This window comes from Bipolaris victoriae, assembly GCF_000527765.1.
Source record: "Bipolaris victoriae FI3 unplaced genomic scaffold scaffold_16, whole genome shotgun sequence".
Lineage (NCBI taxonomy): Eukaryota > Fungi > Ascomycota > Dothideomycetes > Pleosporales > Pleosporaceae > Bipolaris > Bipolaris victoriae.
The window spans coordinates 215970-237931 of NW_014575376.1; the positions used below are offsets into that span (position 1 = coordinate 215970).

Genomic DNA, 21962 nt, shown 5'->3' on the forward strand with positions numbered 1-21962 from the left:
ATCCTCTAAACCCAATCCTGTATCGGCGACCTGCTTAGGGACCTGCCATTGCAGCGTCAGTCTCAAAGTCGAATGCCAGGAATAGGCTCAAAGGTTGTAAAAAGTGGGAGTGCGAAGTATTCGAGTTTGAAGGCATATGTCTAACAGTGGTGTTGAGAAGTATGGCGTAGGGGCTCCAAGGCAGCATGCTAGAGCTAATGCCAATATAGTAAGGTGTATCGTATTGGTCTTTGTAAAGCGGTATGATAGATAGGCAGATGTAAGTGGAAAGTGATGGGATGTAGCTAAATTTGCTTTCTCTTCGGGTTGTGCGATGTAAAAGTGTCAGGTAATATAGTATGGAGCGCCTACAAAGGTCAATGAAAGAGATCTGCTTCACACAACCCACCCCAATAATGAACTCGAAGACAATCAAGAGAAGTCTCAATAACCCAATGCATCGTTCGATACAATCTGCACCTATCGCAACAGCCTCAAATATCCTTGACACTAAATGCACCACCAAATCAAAGACATACTACCCCAATGAGTTTAGAGATCCCCAACAATTGTGGTATGCAATGCGGTGAGAAAATTTAGGCCTCCCACTTACGTAACACAATGGGTAAATGTTTTCTTGCTACAATGTGAACAATGTGCTATAGGGTCAAACAGTCTCCTATACTACTACTACTACTACGGATATTGGACCGAGGCTCACTACCAACACAGCACCAAGAGTTTACTAAACAACAAAAGTATGATATGACACTCACTACATATCAACGTCGCAGCTTTTCCCTAGTTGAGGCATAGGGATGATGACAGCTCAAAAAGGCAACCAGTGGCGTCTGACAGCCAAGACTAGATCATGACCTCGACTTGCCTGTTCGTGCAACATATGTAAGATCCCACGTGGAGAACCGCGCGTCGATGTGCCGCGATGCGTGGGTTGGCCCTTGGCTCCACGTCAATGTGTGCGTTGGTTCGGGCGGATTTTCTGTGCATGCGATCGCTGCCGGGGCTGGACCTGGTATTCGGGTCGATGCTGCAGGTGTCAATGGTGGGCAGATGAGAAGGAATCTAAGGCAAGATGTGTTTCTCGATTCAGTAATAATTCTTCTTTAACTGGAATCTGTTGGTGTAAGTGAACGTGGAACGAATTAACAACATCTCCTTCGCAGTGTGCTCCGATCTGAAGGACAACTAACAACACAGCTCTCTAGCCATGAATCTGACTGCTCATTAGCCCACCCCGGGAATTCTTCTCATGTCATGAAAACACCCAGAATCACTTGACTACCCCAGTTTTCCACTGCTGATATCAGCTCAGCCTGCACTAGAAAACTTCATCGACATCATTTGCTCTCCATCCAGCCAACATCGCCTCGAGAACCGCTGCGCCACCAACTATTAGCAAGCGGAAGTCAAGAAACGTCACAAACGTCGGTGGAAGTCCTCTTTCATGACAGTCACATAACAGAGCAGTATGTAAGAAGATCGTGAGCAAGAAAACCATATAAAGCAAGCATCTCTCACCCACATCTACAGAACATCAGCTATCCAGTCACTTCATCTCATCTCAACAATCTACTATCCAACCAACCATCCAAACCCCAACTTTCAAAATGCAATTCACAACCCTCACCGCCCTCCTCGCCACCGCCCTCGCCGTGAGCGCCACCCCCCTCCAGCAAGACGTCAATAAGCGCCAGGAGGGCGGCGTTCCCCGCGTCTACGCCCGCTTCTACAACGACGGAGGCTGCGGTCCTTCTCCCTGGGTCGAAGACACCGTCTTCATCCAATCTGAGACGGTCGGACTGGCCGGATGCCAGGATCTGACTGTTGGGCCGTTTGTTAGCACTTATTTTGATACCAACAACTTTAGCAGGACTGGTGAGTTATACGTCTGCAAGATGGGAGGTGCAGAATTGGAAATGCTGACTGAGATCTACAGTTCGATTCTTCAACCTTTCTTGCTCCCAACTTACTTCTACGACGAGTGGAAACTTTGTTGATATCAAGCCTGGCCAGCAGCCTGGATGCCAGAACTTGGCTATTCGCTCTTGGATTACTTTGTAAGCGACTCGCGTCTTTTGATAGATGCTGAGTGCTTGAGCAGAGAGAGGAAGCTAGGCAAGGATGAGAGCGTAAAGAGCGAGAGAAGTTGGGAACTGGATGATTGATGGTAGCAAAGCCGGGTCCAACACTCCGGTTAGTTCTACCATGGATGTTTTACTTTCCTATCTTTTCATAGTCACTCGTTAGGACAATTCTAGAGATTTTGGGGACGCCCCCCTTTTTTCTAATACTTGTTGATCGGTTTGGGGAAATGTGATGTAGTTGTAAAGGGTAGTGAAAGAAATTTTGGAGTAAGATTACGCGAATTGCTAGCGCGGAGACTCATTTGCGAGGACTCGTTCGACTCGAAACCTTGCTGCAATATCAGAAATTGATAGTGAAGGACCTAGTTACCGTTATCCATGTTGAATTGCTACCATATCCTATCATAGTTACTTGACTTTTTTTTAATCTGGTTGCTATGTAGCGTATTATATCAATAATCTTAGAAAAGAATAGTAGGCCACACCCTAACCTGCCGGAGTCGGGTATTAAAAAACAACTTTGTAATGAAAGTAAAAAGTTCAGGTAGGCGTCTACGAGACCTTACTACAAACCTTAAACATCTGTTTAGTAATACTATAAGAATACTTCTTCAGAGGGATATGTATATATTAGGCACACCTCTATTAGATACGACAACTAAACTACGGTTACGACAAGACAGTACAACGAACTATGGTCGAAATAAGACTCGCAGCGTGCTAATACCTATAGATTCGCCATATCGTCTACAGTCTATCTCTCCCATCTCATTTCTCTCATATCATCCCGGCCACGCTCCTATCATAAGTTGGTGGGCGCTTGTTTGATTGGCCCGCCAGACTGGTCTTGGTAGGAGAAATTCGTGGAAACATAGATGTGATCCTGGTTCCGTACCATTTTCATGCCTATTAGAAATTCCTCTGGACCCACTCATCCGTCCCTTACAAACGAATGAAAATCGCCGCATACCTCATCCCTTATGTGCATATAGTTTCCTCCCCTCCATAAACCCTTTTTCTTTTGCACTCGATGCATTATCAAGTCACTCAACTCAAAGAAACACATACAGCCATGCATTTCATTTCCCCTGTTATCGTCCCCAGCGGCTTCTTCATCGCCAACATCATGGCCGCACCTGTCCACCCCCAGCTCTCCTCGCTCGCCATTCCCAGCCCCAACTCAACCACCTACGAAGCTGATATCGCAGCTGTGGTGGCTTATGCTCGTTCTCACCCCGCTCCAGTCACCGCTATGGACACCACCATTGCTGCTGCTCCTGTGAAAGAGTGCGGCGCCTACACTAGGATGGGGGATAACTCTGGTACACTCACGTACACTAGCGAGGTCTGTAAGGACACGGCGGGGTTTGAGCATATGGAAGATTTTTTCAACTGGTACTGCGACTTGTGTATTGTCTTCGACGGTAAGTCTTACTCTATGAAAAGCCAAGCTTTGAAAGGTGAGACGGTTGGCTAATGTAGATGATACAGGTACTGCTTGTCAAGGCGCTATTCGCTGGAATGGTACACGAACGCATCGCGGTTATGACGATAAGCACCATGTCCATGGTGCTCAGAGTTATTTCTGCAACTAGGATGATTCATCAAATTGAGGAGCTTGGATGATAGGTTCTGCTTTGATTTGTTGAATACAAGGCCTGGAGACGTGGCAGAATGGTTCGGGATGCCCGAGTTCGTGTTGATCTACAGGGGTATGGTTAGAGATAGTGAACCAAGTCTACACTTACCAAGTCATGGCCTAGGAATGGTTCTCTGGAAAAGGGAGGGTAAACGGGATGTATACTCCGAGCTTGGGCATTGAGCAAGTAGATATTTCGAACAACATGGAACTATATACTCAATTTCAGGGCGTCCATGATATTTACTTCTTGCTTTTCTTCTTCGTATCTCCTTCTTTACTATCCTTTGAGAAGCCACCCAATACCAGAGCCTCTCTTGCCGCAGTGTTGATGATACGAAATCGATCTGGGCCGAGCAAGATTCCACCGTACCATCGAGTCACAACAACCATTACGTTCCATACATCCATGAGTTGCATCAAGTGCAGCATGCGTGAGCCAGCAGCGGTCTCGCCATCGTCATCGCAGTCCTGATAGCTCGTATCGTTGGGACCCTTGATGCGCCACGCAGTCATATTATGAGTCGCGCGAGCAGCCTTCTTGTCGGTCGCAAGAAGATGTGCAACATATTGTCTGGCCTGGGCCGGAGACGATACTGGTGCTACACGGGCTAAGAATACCGACTTCTTCTCGGTAAGAGCAGGTGCAATGATCCACGGCGGCTCCGGTCCAAGATCGACTGTTGGGTCAGGGAGACCATGGACATCGTGGTCGTCTTCTACGTTTGCATTTTCATGCTGGTCATGCAATTGAAGATCTCCCTGCTCTTCGGCTTGCTCCAAAGCTTCTCTTGCCTCTTCTAGCAAATCGTAAATGCATGCTTCTCCTGGTCGGTATACTCGTGCAAGAACATCCCGTACTACGTCGACTGCCCGGCTGCCCATACCCTTGGGTACATCCTGGCCGACAGACTGAGTGCCTAGCACTGATGGAGGGGCATCTGGATAGTCTGCGGGAAACTCTATGCGCAGAGTAATTGAAGGCAGAGACGGCAGGCGCAAACTGTACAGTCTCACATGCTCATCAATGGGCGACAGAGTGCCTTCGTCGAAGATGGCGTTGAGGGAGGTGACCTCGTCTTGGATGGCGTCGTTGGTGGACATGGTTGTGGTGGCTGCAACCAAATTGGTGGGGGTGGACAAGATCGGCAGGCGCGCTAGGCTTAGCGTCTTGTGCGCGCAACAATCGTCTTGGTGGAAACTTGACTGTCGCGTTCGACTCCCTTTCTCGTCCACACTCGCCTCTCAGTCGAACCTCTGTCGCATTGCTGTTCATGTCGCCTATCATGGCACCCAGCGATGATGCCAAGCGCGCGACAACTATACTGACGATTGCACAGTTGAAGTTCAAGCAGGCCATCAAGAAAACAGACAATGAAGACCGACTGCCACCTGTGTCAGTGGAAGTCAGCTCGCAACTCTTCAGCGGCATAGATGCTGTTCTTCAGCAGAACACGCGCGTGAACGTCCAGGTATCCTACTATGAAGCCATCGACCACATGTATCCGGGAGCAGACTAATTCGCCCACCGTAGAAATGCACAGAATGGATTGTGAAGCACATAGCTCCCTCCAAGGCCCGCATCGCTCTTCTCGGAGACTATCTGATTTCTGTCTCAAAGTCCATTGTCCTAGACCTGAACAACCCCGTAGTGGCAAAGAAGGCAGTCCGGAGCCGGATGGACCTGTTACTGATTGTCAACGATGTTCTCCATACTGACAAGTTTCATCGTCGGAGTGCCGTGAAGCAGGGCATGTTTGGCGACGTGTGTGGCAGTTTTGTCGCTGAGCTGATCGAGCAAGCCGCCGCGTGTATGACTGAAAAGGACTCGCAGCTCGAGAAGAAGCTGAAAGCTATTATCAACTACTGGGCTGTCAACCAGCTTGTCAGCGCAGATTGCCTAAAACTATGTAGAGACAGAGCAGACGAGGCACTTTCTATAGCGCATGGTGGTACGCCGGTCCGAAAGCGTAACTACCTTTTGCCCGAGTATCATGGCGATAGAACGGCCCCATGGTACGATCTTCCCGCCTCTTATATGCTCGAGCCCATGATCAAGCACCCGAACCGCCCGATCGACCCTTCGCAAATCAAAATCCAGAAGCTAGACAAAAAGCCCGTCTCCCCGCACGTCCGCAACTTGCTCGACAATTTCTTCGAGAAGATTGATCTCAAATACAGGCCGACTGGCGACAACCCAACTGGCGAGACTGCAAAATACAAACTGTCTTTGGACCCTATGGGGCAGCTGGTCAAACAGGACAAGGAAACTGGTGAGACGACAACGGTAGCGAACGGCTACGGGTGGTCGATGAAGTTTTGTCAGGATATGCAGAAGCACGGTGTTCCAGAGAACATAAAGATCGCACGGGAGGATATCGAGCGCATGGAGAGTGGTGCACAGTTTGCGCCCACCAGGCCCACGGCTCGTGACGCGCGACGCAGTCACCGGTCGCCTTCATCGGATTCAGATTACAAGCGAGGACGGCGACATTACAGTCAGAGCCGTAGCCGTAGCCGCCATGGCTCGGAGTCGTCTTATGATAGCCGTCGATCACCTCGACGGTCAAGATCCAGCGCTAGAATGCAAGAACACCGCAAATCCTCCCCAAAACCGACACACAAAGGCTATGACCAATCCCGACAGCCACCAAGGTCACAAGATCGAGACGAAGGCCAGCGTGAACCACAGTGGAGTGGACCGGGGGGCCAGAACAGAAGCGCTCATGGTAGTCCAAGTAATCAGCCATACCAAGCTTCAGTAATGCCACCCCAAAACTTCGGACAGCTGTACTCTCAACCGCCTCAGTCATCATTCAATGCGCCTCCCTTCCCGCCACAACCGGGTCAGTTTCCGATACTAATGCCGCCCTTTGGGATTCCACCACCACCTCCACCACAGTTCCAGGGAGCTGGTGCTTTCGTCCCGCCCCCTCCCCCACCAAACTACACAGGCCCGTGGCCTCCTCCGCCTCCAAATATGAGTGTACCACAAAATAGTTCACAACATAGTAGTCAGTATGGGAACAACAACAATGGATCCTATAATCAAAATCAGGGTGGCTATCAGGGGGGACGTGGTTATGGTAGCCCGCAGCGGGGAGGCTACAATAGCAACAGGGGTAATTGGAGGGGTACTGGACGTGGTGGGCGATACTGAGACTTGACTGCCTTTACTGTAATTGTATCCCTGTCGGCTCTATTTGGGTACTTTTGAATGAGACCCTGCGTGTAACGGCGAATTGAAGCAAACTCCTCTGAGCGATTGCTTCCAAAGATCTTAGAATTAGTTAATTTAAGGTTTCTATATTACCCAGTCGACCTATATCACTCGTCATCCTAATGTTTTATTCATTTTATGATTTGCGCATTATTCAATCTTATATAGTGAAATAAGTGAGTGAACTCTTTCTTAGCGGTGAGGTGATGTCACTGGTGAGGGCCAACAATAAGTACGCACCGGCGCACAATCACGCGCCAACGCGTTCGCGTGATTCGCGACCAGGGCCAACCAACCAACGCCCGGATAGTCCCGCCTTTACCACCATGGCTACTCATTGAATATCACCCATTGTTTCCAATAAATATTACCACTCACCATGGCCACAGACTGCTCCGAACTCACCACCAGCGGACGACGACGTTGCGTATAGCAATGGCGCAATCTACTAAGAGAAAACGCACTCAGACTAGAACGAAGCCGAGCAAACGACCCAAATACGTTGATTCCAACGACGACGATTCCAAGCTCTGGGAGGCAGAGTGTATTCTTGCAGAGCGCATTGTCAAAGGAGTCAAGAAATACCATATTAAATGGAAAGGCACCGACCCGAGCACTGGACGAGCGTGGCCAACTACTTGGGAGCCCGAAGAGAACGCGAACGACGAACTGGTGGCAGATTGGCTGCAGCGGAAAGCGCAGCGGAAAACGCAGGAATTGGGTGGTAGCAGAGGTCGCTCAGAACAACGAACAGAAGCAGATGCAGAGGCAAGGGCACAGACACAGGCATCAAGGCGCATTCGCAACTCGCGGGTCATTGATAGTAGTCCAGAGTCCACCACCCGCTCCTCGTCCACTTCGGAGCCCTCCACGCCTCCCTATAATAGAGCCGCCTTGGGGGATCCATCTAGTGCCACAAGTTCGCCTGTTGGTATTGCAGCAGCCCCTGGACTAGTCTTGCGGGTTTCACCTCGCATACGTATACGTCGAAGTGGACAGAGTCTAGAGCGAGACGAATTCGAGCGCGTCTCTCAAATACCTTTATCACAATCTCCTTCTACACAAGGACCTACACAAATCCACAGTCAGGAAACCGATCTGGACAGCTCACAGCCCATTTCTGCAAGGCCAGAACCATATTCGTCCGGCATCGTCCCTGACTCGCAGAGCTCTGCTGGTGAAGCCAGTTTTATACCCATCACACAACAAATAGAAGGCACCAACCAGCAGAGTACTGGTTCTAGCAAGGTGCTGGAGGAAGAAGAAGATCTTGCAGACAATTCGGTACGTTCGCAATGTCACATGCAAAAAGTGACTTGTTTTACTTTGCTAACGGATATACACAGGGGCTTCTTGAAATCGTCCAAGGAGCGGGGTTGCAGGTTATCTCACCTACGAGGTCAATTCCAGAAACTATAGCAGACACAACCGTTGTAGATTCACAGAGTCAGCATCAAGGAATTGCAGCTCCGGGTTCGCTTGAACTTGTGAAAAGCCTATCACAGGCTGGACAAGTGACAACTCAAGACCAGGGGGAATCTGAAAGTGTCCAAGAGACCTATGCACGTGCTTCGCCTCCTACTGAACAGAACAAATCAAGTACTGGTTTACGGCAGCAACTCCAGGAACACGTTTCTCAGACACAGACAACAACGGAGGCTGCAGAGAAGGGTCCACTGGAATTTGTCAATATAGAAGAGATTCCTGTATCACCAAGGAACTCGACTGCATTTCTCAGTGACAGCCAGACGCCTCAGACTGGCCGACGCGAGCCAGACAGCGATCCTCTACCAATTGCTGCTGGTCCCTCTGGTGAAGTTACGCAACCTGACGTAGTCCAACAACTCCGTGGTCGCGATACTACTAGTAGCCAGCCAAGCCTAGCCGAGCATCCAGTTGCAAACGACGATCAGTCTCCATTCTACTCCCAATATCCAATCTCTGATTTCGCGCAACAAGCACATTCACCAAAGTTAGCTTCCGAGCCAGATTATCGCATTGCCGGGTGTAGTTCGCATCAACCTGCAGGTGTTAGTGCGACGCTAGAAGCCCAAAACAGCCAAGCGCTGCTCACTGGACCAGGTGCTCCAAACAAGACCACCTCAGATCCGTCTTACAACCCGCCACACGAACTAGTAGCATTGCCATTAAACAGTCAGGTCTGCGACAACAATTTGTCCAAACAACCGGTGACATCGAAGCCTGTCCGCAGCCTGTCGCCTGCATCGGAAGCAGACCCAGGACCAAGTTATTGTTTAGAGGAGCGCGAGCAGAACGCGCAAGTCGTGTCTTTAGAAGCTGTCCTAAGTACACAAGAGGACACGGCTGACGATATCCGAATCACGATTGAGAAGGATTACGCCGGGGATAGGGCGAATTCGGAATCACGCCACGACTCTTCCCAAGAATCACCAGAACGACCATCTCAGCCCTTGGATAACAGTTCATCTCCAGTTCCATATCCGCCAAGCTACTCTTTGAGAACTCAAGAGGCACAAGCTCCACCACGGCCCTACACCCCTGTTCCAACATCATCTTCATCCAGCATGGCGGGTGAAAGCACTGCGGACATTGTCAAGCGACAGTTGGAAGAAGCCTTGGCTAAGCAATTGACCGAGAATCCTTTCGTCCCAAGGAAACGAGCCAACAGGCCATCTACTGGGGCATCTGTCTCAGCAGCTGAAGTTTCAAGCACTCCGCCTAAGGCGAGCAGATTGCTAAGGACAGCCGAACAGGATGGCACACGATCTCCCTCGGCTGTGCCAGACCGCTCGCCAGCCATGCAGGTACCCACCTCGCTAAGGACGGTTGCATATGCTCCTAGTGTACCCCAAGCAGCGTCCCCGCAGGATGAGACCATGGCCTCAACATCGGGTGCTCATTCAGAAACCGCTGATGCTGATGCCGAAGCTGCAGCAGCCACCGAGTCCGCAGCACCAGATGTACAGCCGTCTGCTGGCTCCGAAGACATGGACGTCAGCGATGCAGACGATGAAGACAGTGAGAGCCTCTTGAACGACGATCTGCAGCTTGCAGAGCAAGAGTTCATTGTCCCCTTGTTTATCCAAGGACGACAAAGTGACATGTATTCTCAGCATATTGCGCTCAAGAAGGAAATTCTGGAGAAATTCCTCGAGGACCCCCACAGCGTAGAGCCAATCTCGCAAGTGGAAGAGATTCTGACATATCTCCGTGCAATAGAAACACACGTCGACTTGGTATTTGCCGAGGCTGGGTCTGGGCTCTTGAACGATGAAATGTCAATGACACAAGCTACACATGCCGCCCAATTCGGGATGGAAAACTCGACAAAGTTCAGGTTCTTGCATAAGCTATTCCATCATTTACGGGATTCTGACATGCAAAAGCACGTCGTGTTGGTCACTGAGAAGGACGACGATGCACTCTTCAACATTCTTGAGATCTTTTGCGAGGCGAAGAACATCAATTACAATATGCCCACCAGAGGTCACCGGACGGATCCGACAGAGGTGGAGGGAGAGTTGCAAGTCACCATCATCCCGAGCAATGCAGCTCCCGTGATGCGCCCTGCCGACCTCATCATCTGTCTCGATGGCTTCCAAGATGCAAGACAGATCCGTAAGAAGAATTGGGCCAGGTCTCCCGAACGCGAGGTTGTACCAGTAATCCATCTCGTCATTCCTAGGACTGTTGGGCACATTGAGCGCTACATCGCGCCGAGTCTGGGTCCAGTAGAGCGTATGCATACTATCCTGGCAAGTCTAGCGCACGTTCGCCCAGACATTGGCAAGGCTATTGACGAAGACACACCACGGGACATTGTTTGTGCATCCTTGGTTGCTGAATGGCTCATGGACACGACAGAGGGCGCAGAGCAAAGCTGGCCGATACCATCTATTGGCAGTATCAAGGATGTCATCGAGTACCAGACGCAACTATCACAGCCTTTGGCAAACTCTCCGGTGCCTGAGCGTCTCAAGCGGCCTTTGCTGGTAAGTATTGTTACCAGAAATGATCAGACCAGCATCATTAATATGTGTATAGGACAAAGAAGAGCTCGATCCTTCGAAGCGGATGCGGTTCACTCCTCAGCCTCAACCACTTCAAAGCTCTGGTTCAGATCAGAACAATGAGACCACACGTATCAGCGATTCCATGCCTAGCACTGCAGCGTATGAATCAAACCTGCAGAAACGTCTAGCTCAACTGGAGGAAATGTACCATACGGAGCGTGAAGCGCGTAGAGCAGAAGAGAAACGCTTCCGCGAACATGAGGAAGTATGGGACAAGCAACAGACAGTCCATGAGAACCTGGCGCGCGAATATCGCCTTTTGCTAGGCAAGCAACAAGCAGCAGAGAAGAAGCTTGAAACCCTGCAAAGTAGCAACACTACGCTCACCGAACGTCTTACCACCCGCACCTCTGAGTTGCGCGAGCTCGAGAAACAACTCAAAGAACAGCGCGCAACACACCTCCTCTCCCCAGACGCCCAAATGGTCGAAATAACCAAACTTCGCAAAGACCTCGCTACGGCCCACCAGGAGAAAGAAAAGGCAATCAAAAACGCGGCTACAACCGACAACATGCTCGAATACACGCGCACCGCATACCAAGACGCGCAAAAAGCAGCCGCAACAGCAAACGCGCGCATCGCAGACCTCGAAGCTCAAGTCGCTAAACTCACTCACGCTGCTTCGGGCCAGGCAGCCAAACTAAAGACTATGCATCTCGACCGCAACTACGAGGCCCAAGATCGCAATATCAAGACGTTGAAAGCAGAGTTGGGCATCGTCATGAAGGCGCTGCAGAACAAAGATGAGGAGATTACGAGACTCAAAAGTATGGGGAGGCCCGGTGTGGGGACGAGAGGCACGAGTGCGACGCCCCAGCCCAAGATACGGTCGAGGGCTGGGAGTCCGAGTTTGGCGGGGGGTAGGTTATCGAATTTGAGGAATGGCTGAGTTTGTGGAACAAGTTATCCTCTTGGGGGGGGTTTGAATAGTTGAAGGTGATGGATCTGGCGGGGGATTATAGAGGAAAAGGAAGCAGGAGGGCTTGAGGATCATGATGTATATGCTGGAGTTGAGAGATTATCACTTATGCTTGTGGTTGAGTTATTGTCATACCTTGCTATGAGGTATCGGGTGTTGACCAACGTGGATAGCTGCTGGGACTTGTACATCTCATCCATATAAGGTTGGGACAAGCTCAATCCACAAGACGAACCACACACATGCCACGAACAACTGCAGTCAAGATAGCATCAAACACGATTTGATTGGATTTGGCTGAGCACAAGGCCCATCACAGCCACATATCATGATTCATTCAATAGTACCTAAAGCACTATGAGAGGGAGAGACCAAGGTCGATCTAACGAAAAAGATGCACAACAACACAGGCAACAATTTAGTACCAAAACTAACCAACTCTTTCCTCTTTACTTCTCCCTCATGACGGGAGCAGCACCACCAAGCCCAGCCCTAGCCTCGGCATCCTCACGACTGATGACGCGATGAGCACCAGACCAGATACCAAGGCGGCGCTTGACAGCTTTCCAGGACTCAATAGCCGTAATGTAAATAACGACGCAGCCAAACGAGACGCCCCACTCCCAGGTGATGGAGGAGTGCTTGAAGACCTTCTTGTTGATGACGGGGAGGTAGACGATAGGGAAGACGACGACAAGGCCGGCCATGACGGCGAAGAAGAGGAAGCGGTTACGCCAGAGGGTGGGGAAGACGGAGAGACCCTTTGGAGCGCCGTGCGAGGAGTTGGGGTACATGTTGAAGAGGGAGCGAGAGAAATGCTTGACTTCCCATGCGGTGACGAGCAGAAGCAAGGTGATGGTTGCGTAAGTGGTTGCGCGAGCGCGGAATGCGACGTCGCAGGTGTCGTTGTAGCCTTCGTTGCAACCGTGGCCGAGGTCGCCACCGCCGGGACCGACATAGGCGACAATAGCGAAGGAGAAGAGACAGAGGGCACCCATGAAGAAACCGTAGATGAACTTGTCGGTGATGAGCTCGGCGGAGAAGACACCCTTCTTGTTGTCATGGGGTGGGCGGAACATGCTGTCTTCCTGAGACTCTTCAAGACCAAGACCGATGGCGAGGAAGGACGAGGTGATGAGGTTGACCCAAAGAATCTCAATGGGAGACAACGGGAAGACGGAGTTGTTTTCTCGATCCTTGAACGCGAGACCGATCAGGAGAAGGATGACCTGGGCAATGTTGGAGATGAGAAGATGCATAAGGAACTTCTGGATGTTGTCGAATAGACGTCGACCTTCTTCAACAGCCTTGACAATGGAGGCGAAGTTGTCGTCGGTGAGCACCATCTCCGCGGCATCCTTGGCGACGTCAGAACCAGTACCCATAGCCATGCCGACGTTGGCTTGCTTGAGGGCTGGCGAATCGTTGACACCGTCACCAGTCATGACACAGAAGCGACCCCTACGGTGGAGGGCCTGAACCATCTTGACCTTGGTCGTTGGGCTACATCTGGCAATGACAAGAGGAAGAGTCTCCATGGCATCGACCTCCGCATCAGTCATCCTATCAAAGTCCTTGGCGACCATGATGGCTGAGTCGGGCGTATACTCGTCGATGATTTCCACATCCTTGGCAATGGCTTTGGCAGTACCAGGGTGGTCACCAGTAAGCATGTGAACAGTGATACCGGCAATCTTGCATTCGCGAACAGCACCCCTGGTCTCAAGGCGAGGGGGGTCGTAGATGGCGACGAGACCGAGGTAGTTGAGCTTTGATTCGATAACGTCACGTTCAGAAATGTCAGCATTAGGTTGGAGAGGCTTGTGGGCAATGCAGAGAACACGCAGACCTTGGTTAGCCATGTTCTCAGCGGCTTCGAGGATGTCGGCCTTTTCTTGCTCGGTAACATCAAGGGCTGGCATCATGAATTCAGTCGCACCCTTGGTGTAGACGTCCATATGGCCAGTGTGGTTATCCTTGTAGATGACACTCATCTTCTTAACCTTGGAGTCAAAGGAGAACTCGGTAGCAAGATGGATGTTGGAGGTGGCGAGGACTTGTTCTTTGCCCATGTTGAAGCGGGAAGCAAGGATGTGGAGAGCCACTTCAGTGGGCTCACCATGCGCTGCCCAGATGCCCTCCGACACACCCTGCATGATGGCAGTAGGTGGACGGGAGATGGTATCAATGGTAGATGCGTCGGTGTCGCGTTCATCTCCACTCGTGGCATGGTCGAAAGCAGCTACCTTCTTGTCGCTTGAAGGCTCGATGCGTATCTCGGACGGTGGGATAACCTTTGAGTTGTTGCACAGGGCGATGGTGCGCAAGAAGCGGTTGAGGTGGGCGTCTGGCCTGAAGTCATCAATGTTGATGGCCTGGTTGTTCAGAGCGACGTTACCGCTAGTAGGGTTGTGGGGATCAGTGATTGCATCAACAGTGAATGTTCCGGAACCACGGACAAGCGCTGTCTTGGCGACCATGCGACCTTGGGTAAGAGTACCAGTCTTGTCGGAGCAAATGTTGGTAACACCTCCGACAGCTTCAATGGCAGACTGGACTCGAGTGATGACGTTGGCCTTTGCCATGGCCTTGCCACCGACAGCGATGGTGATGGTAAGGACAGCAATGAGCGATTCTGGGATGACGGCGACGGCAACACAGATACCATAGATGAGGACCTCACTATTAACATCCCACTTGCTTGCAGAGAAGACAATGATGGCAAGAAGGATGGCGAGGCCGAATAGTAGAAGAGCAAACTTGCTCAGCGTGATCTGGAGGGGGGTTCCAACAAGACCGAGGATTGTCTTGCCACCGTTGATGAATCGCCTGAGGATGCGGACCATGAGGCTGGACGACTCAGGGGCGGCATCCTTCTTCTGGCGAAGCATGGTGGCAATCTTTCCAACCTCAGTGTTCATGCCGGTAGCGACGACGATACCATGACAGCGTCCAGAGGTAACCTCACTGCCCGAGAAGGCGAGGTTGGTTCGGTCACCAGTGGCGAGGTCATCATCGTCGAAGACTTTAAGTGGAGTCTTTTCAACAGGCGCGGATTCTCCAGTGAGGAATGCTTCGTTGGTGTATGCGTTGACACCGTCGATGAGGCGGATATCGGCGGGGACAATGCTACCGACGGACAGTTGCACAATGTCACCAGGGACAAGGTCCACTGCCTTGACTTTGATGTCGGCAGTGCCGTTGCGGGTGACGGTGGCTTCTGGGGCAGTGAGCTTCTTGAGGGACTCGATGGTCTTCTCAGCTCGGTAGTCCTGCCAGAAGCCGACAACAATGTTGAGGAGGATGACTGCAGTGATGACGCCACCTTCGATGTAGTCGTTAATGCCAAAGCTTATGGCCATGACAATGATGAGAACGAAGGTAAGACTGTTTGAGATTTGCCTTAGCAGAATTTTCCACATGGAAAGCCCTTCAGCTCCCTTAACCTTGTTAGGGCCATGGAGCTGGAGGCGAGATTCCGCTTCAGTGTGAGAGAGTCCATGGCTAGGGTCGTGGTTAGCAGCACTCTTTGACAGAGAAGACAACAACAACAACAAAAGTGAGAGGCATACTGGACGTCCACTCGCAGTTGCTCGGCAACCTCTTCGGAGGAGAGGGTGTGCGGAGCGTGGAGTGCGGGCGCAGTATCGCCATCGCTAGGGTGTGGCTGGTGAGGCCGTTGGGTTGGTGCAGCATGCGGTTTCTTTAAACCACATATAGGGGGTTCATCGACGTTGGGAGAAGTCTCCTCGACGTTAGGCAGCACAGTTTCACCCATTCAAGTATATTTGGTAACACTGGTAGCGTGTTGGTGGTAGAGGGGGGGAATCTGGAGAGCCATGGCGGGGGCGTAGTTATAGGCGGCTTTGCCCTGGCTGCTTGCTCCCCAGGCGATGGCGGGGTTGAGCACGCTAGGCGGGCAGCGTGGGCCCCTCCAAGCGTGGGGATGTCTTGGACGAGCTCATTGACGGGCGCCTCATTATTCGATGCATGGGGATGCGCCCCCAGCAGGTGGTGCGTTAGCGGGCATGATTACAGCGACAAGAGCAGTCAGGTGATGCGTCGGCAAGGCAAACGAAGCCACTGATTTGGCTGTGCATGTTACAAGTGGCACTTCGCAACGAGGCGGACCAGCCGTGATTGCTCCATGGCAAACGATAAGAGGCTTGGCTAGCGGAGTCCAAGAAATTCCGTCGCCGATTTCCGGATGCAACTGGGCACATGGGTGGCTGTCAGCGGCGATGCCACGATGCCCAGACTTTTAGGCTGTTGGCATCGAAACATCCGTGGGCGGGCACCAAACAAGCTGGCCTGCAGCGTGCTGCTTGTTCGCGCGAAGATACCGACCCCGTCCATTGTCGTTGAGAGCCCTACATGTGCATGCGAACCGGTTGAGTGCTGCAATGACGTTGTACAAGCACCCCGTCCATGCCGCCGTCTGTCGACGCTGCGAGCAGCTTGTACGCCTACACGATGCGAGGATAAGCAAGCAATATATCCATAATCGGTGTACACTACTCTTGTACACTACACAGTGTTAGCTGCTGACTGCCACACACGCTCGCCACACACCAACAGGCTTGTCAGTTGGCTAAGGCGGGGGGATGGCGAATCAAGCGTGTGACAAGCCGTCGCAGCCAGAAATAGACCCGCAGCGTATTCTCCCTTCTCATGGTGATAGTGCACAGCCGCGGGGGAATGCAACTGCAACCGCTGGGGAACTCATCGCGCGGCCGGATACGTGGAGAGGGCTGTCGCGGGCAAATGGCCGATGGATGCGGGGAGAGTGGTGTCATGCTCAGATGTTGAGCCAAGAAACAGCATTGGCAGCATCGAGACAGGAAGGTGAAGACGCTGGGGGCTCTGATCGGCCGGAAAACGTCTTGCGGCTCTGCGAAGGTCGGAACGTTGTTGCAAGGCTTGGGAGCTTGGAGCCGCTGAGGGATAGGGCTACACCATGGCCCCGGATCACGTGCGTGGGGATGCGGCGCTCGAGGCCCTGTGCGGATCCAACAGTCCAACAGCTGGCGGGTGGGGGTCGCCGTTGTCGCTCTGCCTCCCATCTCCCCGCACATTCTTAAACACACTTGTGGGCTCCAACCTCCACTGTCATCCATCGCACTCCTTCGGACGGCATCGACAACACGGTCATGTAAATGCAAAGAGAAAAAAACCAATCGCTTTTAATTGCAGCACAAGTATCAGAGAGCACGCCAAAACAAGCCCACCACATACTGCCCATCGTGTGCACCCATCCGTGTGCAGCACGCCAAATATTCACTTATAACGCCCTTTGTAAAAAAGAAAAAGATGCTCAGCCTCGCGCCCCCTCAAATCGTTCGTAACGACTCGGCCTCTGACATGCTCGAACTCGACGAACGCCTTGGTGCAAGCTGGCAGTCGGCCTCGGCGAGCGCGGCCTGCATTGAGAAGCCAAAGGTCGCGGCCAGGTACTGCGCATAACGCATGCGGTATGCCTGTGCTGGATCTTGTCGGGGCTTGTGCAGCTCCTTCTTCTCTAATGATATACCTGCTGGACAGATTAGACTGAGGCTTTAGTACGATTGATCAAATATACCCGATGCGGGATGGAGAACTATTGAGGGCGTCGTTGTAGGTGACAAGGTAGGTGATGATGAAGCGGATGAAGAAGCGGACGAGTTGAATGGAAGAGCAGGCATGATGATGATGATTATAAATAATATGATGTGCGGTGCTAAATTTGATAGACGATGATGATGATGATTGTGTGGATGGTGGATGCCAAGTGCTTGTTGTATGCAGTAGCGGCTGGTTTGGCAAGTATAGTCGAGGCGAGTTGGAGGTTTGTATGAGGATAGTTCTCTGGCGTCGATCCCGTCTTGCAAGGAGTTTAGAGTAAACTCTGGATTGGTGCTAGGCTTGCTGATGTTTTGCTGCTTCGAGAGAGGGAGGGCAGCGCATGGGGGCTTTATACGCTGCGCACGTCAGCTTTGGCCGAAGGAGGATCGAATGACCTTGGGGCCCATCACGATCGGGCACACTCACCGCACAATCAGAAACAAGACAGCCGGCACCGTCACGACAAGTTCCACACATGAGATGCACCGATGCATGCACCACCACCAGCCCCGGGCCAATGCAATGCCCCTCGAGGGGGAGCAGATTGTTTCCTAGTACAGAAACGTGGTACAAGCCGGATAGGCCAGCCAGCCATGCGCCATTTTTTACCATGTTACCCCTGGCCCATCGGATAGCCGTAGCGCTTCCCCAGGTTTTTTTTTCCTTCACACTTTCTACTTGTCCGTTCGAGCGGTGTGGTCGGGCATGAGGGCCAGGCTATTTTGGGCGCCATGCATCCGTGTCATACATGTCCCCTTGCTTGCAGCAGATACCTCTCGCCCGCCAGCCTTGCCTTTTGAGCAGCTATGTGCGCTACGCCGAGGAGCACAAGAGGAGTTCGTGACGCACATGGTTTGATCCAGGCACGCATAGTGGCATCCCATGACGAGCTAAGCCGGTGGTATTGCATACGCCAGCTGCGGAGCACTCGCCACGTTCCGCAAAGACAGGCAAGACGGCTGTTGAAAAGTTCCCAGATGACACACACGCCAACATCCGCTACTCGTCATTCGCCATTTGCGCTCAAAATGAACAATGGACCAACTACCCTTGTTTATAGTGGACCGTCCGTGCATCGTGTAAGACACGGGTTACCTACGCCACCAGTGAGCCCTCGGTGATCACGCATCCGCCCTCGAGCATCGTAGTGGTTGCTCAAGCCAGCTCATGCTACAGCTGCAATCTTTGCTGGCGGGCTCAGGCACCAGCTAAACTCTCCGTCAACAACCACGTTGCTGGAAAAGGCCCTTTGAGGCGTCTAGGTGCGCATCGACGACTCGCGCGTACTACTATGGGGCCTTATGCAAGAAGAACGGGGAGACCTTTTCTAGACTTACCATAATCTGCAGCTAGAACGTCCGGCTTTGACGGCTGAACCGCAAGAAGCCGCAGCCAAGGTGAGTTTTGCCGCAAAGCTGTTTGTGCTGCGTCTATCTTGTTACTTTTACTCTGCTCTACCGTGTACCATGGGCAAGATGCAAGATCCAGCCCCTTGCTGTCGCGTGCTATGATGCCATTTCCGCAAACTATGGCAGTCCAGAAGCCCCGTCTGACGTACGACAACCCAGTCTAGCCCGGCAAAGAAACGTCACGATGTCTGTTTGCCAGCGAATTCCAAACACGTTCCGTGCGCATTACGCCTCATGTCATGAGGACCGCGACGATCGATGGCCGAGTGGAGGGGCTGGACGCTAAGCGAGACCAAACAGTGCGGGGCCGATTGGTGAAATCGGATGGCTCGGCTGAAACCCGTCATAGCATGTCGACACCAACATTGGCATGCATCCCGCATGCATCGCGTTATCAGCAGTCTGGCCATTCATCGAGACCTCTCCCTCCAGCCTTGATTGCATCCCTGACGCGCACCTCGACCTATCATCCTCAGCACCGGAATCCCACCCAATGCGTCCGGTGAGCTTCGCTGTTGCATCGCAGCACTTTCTCAAACAGCATCCACATTCACCACCTAGGCTATGTGGAGCCTGTCGATCCGGTCCAGTCTACTCTAAAGCAACGTCACTTACTGACCCTTTTGCGCACCATGGATACGACATTTGTGGTTCGCGACATGTGGACTGCTATATCATTTATCCCTCACCGCTTTATCGCAACTTTATCTCTTGGTCATGCAGTAGCTTGGGCCCGCACATTGGTCTTTTCTGAATTGTTGAAATTACATGGACATGCAAGTGTACCTGAAAACGAGCAAGGTATGGCTCCTGCTAATCTGCCGCCCTCTGCAAATAGCCCCGCCCTAGCTTGACGTCTTGTCTTGTGCAGATCAACAAACTGCGGGATTGAGAAGATATTCTTGTTTGTGAATTTCTTCTACTAAGGACTTTACTATGACACATCTCGTCTGCCCCCCCCCCCCCCCCGCAGTGCTCCAACCAGTATCGCGCGAGGCATTTTCCAGAAGACTAAGTCTTGCGATCTACGCCTACAACAGTAAATACCGAGAATGATGAAACAGGGAACACACCACGCAGCACAGCCTCAAATCTAAAAACACGCACGCCATTTCTATTCTGTCTATAATGCTACCAAACGCCCTGAGCGATTTAACATGGGAAAATTCTCGCAGTCAATCTAATCATCTGCCGTGACTGTTACGCTTGTAGCTGTGTAAACACACCTTCCCATAATACACAAGTGGATGTCCTCATACGCACTGATGGCTGCAACGAGAGCTGTCGGACAAATGGCCACTAGAAGAAATGCCGCTCTCACGAGATGTCATACGCCTGCGAGCGGAGCATGATCAACTCCGACGCAAGAGGGATTTCCCCAACTCAGCCCAGCTCTACCCACCGGAATCCCCGCACAGCATCGTGATGCCGACGAAGCTAGTACCTATCCATCAATTCCCTCCTTAGGACTGTTCCTCCCATTGCCTTCTCAGCGCTGCAACCAGCTCATCCTCGATATCCCAAATCCCCTGCTGCGACACCCACTGCGTACGACAGAACGGGCAGTCTTTCTTGTCGTCTGGCCGATTGATGAACCACTGCCTCAGACACGACCGCCCAATAAGATGCGTACATCCCGGTACACCGCGAATCTGTACGCACTCATGTGTCTCTGACTGCGGCTCTAGGCAGATCGGACACTCTGTGTTCGGCGGCGCATCCGCAACGACCGGAGACGGAGCCTGCGTATACCGATCCATGAAGGTATTCGCAACCATCGCACTCACAAGCGGATCACCGTACAAAACCGCATTAGGAATGTTTCGTTGAGCATTAACCTGCTGCACAGCGGGTTCCGAGCTCATCTCATCATCCGCATCGTGGTCATCGGAATAGTCCCCACCATACGCATTCCCACCGCGACGCTCCCCGAAGATCCTACGATGCACATACGGCACGTGATGCGCATGTCCTCCCATCGCCTCTCCCTCATCCCCCTCCACATCCCCATCCCCTCCACCTTGCTGAGCCCCCGCAGATGCATCCTCCCCCCCACTCTCCCCAGCATACGCCCTCCCCTCAAACCCCTGATCCCGATTCCGCCCTCGAAACTCATGGTTCCGACCCTCGGCCCAGTCCGCGTACGTCCGACGCACCAGGCCCGGGTGCATCATCCACTCCTCGCCGTGCGCTACATGCTGCGTTCGCGTAAATGCCAATACGCCGCTCGGACCAGACAGCGTGGCTGTAATCGACGTCGTGTACAAAATGCGGCCAGCCGGCGTGGGAGTGATGTAGCTAATGCTATTACGATCAGCAGGTGGAGGACGAAGCAATGGTACTTCTTCTAGATCTGGGTTGTATCGCTCGTCCCATTGCTGAATTAGCTGTTGCTGCTGTCCACCTACCTGCTGCTGCTGCACACTTACCTGCTCCTCTGCTCCCCCTCCAACATCACTCCCGTCCTCAGCGCTGCTAGACTCGTCAGAGTTACTAGACTCATCAGCAACGTTACCCCCGTCTTCCTCACCATTCCACCCGTTCGACTCAACCCCACTACTACCCGTTTCCCCAGACGTCTCACTTCCTTGCTCCCTCAACTGAACTGAGCTTCCAGTAGTACTCTCCCGCTCAGCCCGGCTCTCGCGTAAAGCGCGGCCCGCGGCGTGCCGCGCTTCGACCTCAGAGTCGTAGGCGAAACCGTAGCCGGAGGCTGGCGGGATGTAGTCGAAGTCTGAGCTTGAGGTTGTTTCTGCCCCTGATTCTGAGCTTGGTTCTGTGTGGGCGGTTGGGGGGTTGGGAGGGTTGTGAGGCATACTTTCTCAAAGTACAAGTAAGTTTTTACCTGTCGTCTTTTTGTTTTTTCGTTTATTGGTTCTGAGTTGCTGGGTGCTGGTTGTTGGATGTGTTTGTTGGACTTTTGGTATGCAAGTATAGAAAACATTTTGAGGGATTCTTTTGGTATGAAATATATACGAGCGGCTTGAAGGAAGTTGTTGTTATTGAACAGTGTAGAGAGAAGCTTAAGGCTGGAT

The 21962-nt window shown here is 52.1% G+C and overlaps 11 protein-coding genes across 11 annotated transcripts; 6 read left to right on the plus strand and 5 right to left on the minus strand.

Annotated features, from left to right (window-relative positions):
* Positions 1-395: 395 nt before the first annotated feature.
* On the plus strand, positions 396-1107 carry COCVIDRAFT_13389 (hypothetical protein; the record flags this gene model as incomplete). The annotated part of the gene is made up of 3 exons (XM_014704222.1): positions 396-553; positions 655-737; positions 848-1107. The coding sequence occupies 3 exons, from the start codon at positions 396-398 to the stop codon at positions 1105-1107; spliced, it is 501 nt and encodes a 166-aa protein (XP_014559708.1).
* A 500-nt stretch (positions 1108-1607) lies between these two features.
* COCVIDRAFT_90805 (hypothetical protein) lies at positions 1608-2061 on the plus strand (the record flags this gene model as incomplete). The annotated part of the gene is made up of 2 exons (XM_014704316.1): positions 1608-1875; positions 1937-2061. 2 exons carry the CDS (start codon positions 1608-1610, stop codon positions 2059-2061), a joined length of 393 nt encoding a protein of 130 aa, XP_014559802.1.
* Positions 2062-3210: 1149 nt separating this feature from the next.
* Positions 3211-3679, plus strand: COCVIDRAFT_90920 (hypothetical protein; the record flags this gene model as incomplete). The annotated part of the gene is made up of 2 exons (XM_014704317.1): positions 3211-3508; positions 3576-3679. The coding sequence occupies 2 exons, from the start codon at positions 3211-3213 to the stop codon at positions 3677-3679; spliced, it is 402 nt and encodes a 133-aa protein (XP_014559803.1).
* A 287-nt stretch (positions 3680-3966) lies between these two features.
* On the minus strand, positions 3967-4827 carry COCVIDRAFT_13392 (hypothetical protein; the record flags this gene model as incomplete). Its single annotated transcript, XM_014704223.1, has 1 exon — positions 3967-4827. The coding sequence occupies one exon, from the start codon at positions 4825-4827 to the stop codon at positions 3967-3969; it is 861 nt and encodes a 286-aa protein (XP_014559709.1).
* Positions 4828-5009: 182 nt separating this feature from the next.
* COCVIDRAFT_63381 (hypothetical protein) lies at positions 5010-6115 on the plus strand (the record flags this gene model as incomplete). Its single annotated transcript, XM_014704318.1, has 2 exons — positions 5010-5195; positions 5258-6115. Coding segments are annotated over 2 exons (1044 nt in total), but the record flags the coding sequence as incomplete, so codon positions are not given.
* A 1263-nt stretch (positions 6116-7378) lies between these two features.
* On the plus strand, positions 7379-11887 carry COCVIDRAFT_24001 (hypothetical protein; the record flags this gene model as incomplete). The annotated part of the gene is made up of 3 exons (XM_014704243.1): positions 7379-8227; positions 8290-10917; positions 10970-11887. 3 exons carry the CDS (start codon positions 7379-7381, stop codon positions 11885-11887), a joined length of 4395 nt encoding a protein of 1464 aa, XP_014559729.1.
* A 479-nt stretch (positions 11888-12366) lies between these two features.
* COCVIDRAFT_13395 (hypothetical protein) lies at positions 12367-15695 on the minus strand (the record flags this gene model as incomplete). The annotated part of the gene is made up of 2 exons (XM_014704224.1): positions 12367-15421; positions 15490-15695. The coding sequence occupies 2 exons, from the start codon at positions 15693-15695 to the stop codon at positions 12367-12369; spliced, it is 3261 nt and encodes a 1086-aa protein (XP_014559710.1).
* A 1552-nt stretch (positions 15696-17247) lies between these two features.
* Positions 17248-17598, minus strand: COCVIDRAFT_24003 (hypothetical protein; the record flags this gene model as incomplete). Its single annotated transcript, XM_014704244.1, has 2 exons — positions 17248-17447; positions 17496-17598. 2 exons carry the CDS (start codon positions 17596-17598, stop codon positions 17248-17250), a joined length of 303 nt encoding a protein of 100 aa, XP_014559730.1.
* Positions 17599-17812: 214 nt separating this feature from the next.
* On the minus strand, positions 17813-18130 carry COCVIDRAFT_91126 (hypothetical protein; the record flags this gene model as incomplete). Its single annotated transcript, XM_014704319.1, has 1 exon — positions 17813-18130. One exon carries the CDS (start codon positions 18128-18130, stop codon positions 17813-17815), a length of 318 nt encoding a protein of 105 aa, XP_014559805.1.
* A 194-nt stretch (positions 18131-18324) lies between these two features.
* Positions 18325-19781, plus strand: COCVIDRAFT_13397 (hypothetical protein; the record flags this gene model as incomplete). The annotated part of the gene is made up of 4 exons (XM_014704225.1): positions 18325-18624; positions 18868-18915; positions 19092-19429; positions 19469-19781. The coding sequence occupies 4 exons, from the start codon at positions 18325-18327 to the stop codon at positions 19779-19781; spliced, it is 999 nt and encodes a 332-aa protein (XP_014559711.1).
* A 609-nt stretch (positions 19782-20390) lies between these two features.
* COCVIDRAFT_35088 (hypothetical protein) lies at positions 20391-21743 on the minus strand (the record flags this gene model as incomplete). Its single annotated transcript, XM_014704320.1, has 1 exon — positions 20391-21743. One exon carries the CDS (start codon positions 21741-21743, stop codon positions 20391-20393), a length of 1353 nt encoding a protein of 450 aa, XP_014559806.1.
* Positions 21744-21962: the final 219 nt, after the last annotated feature.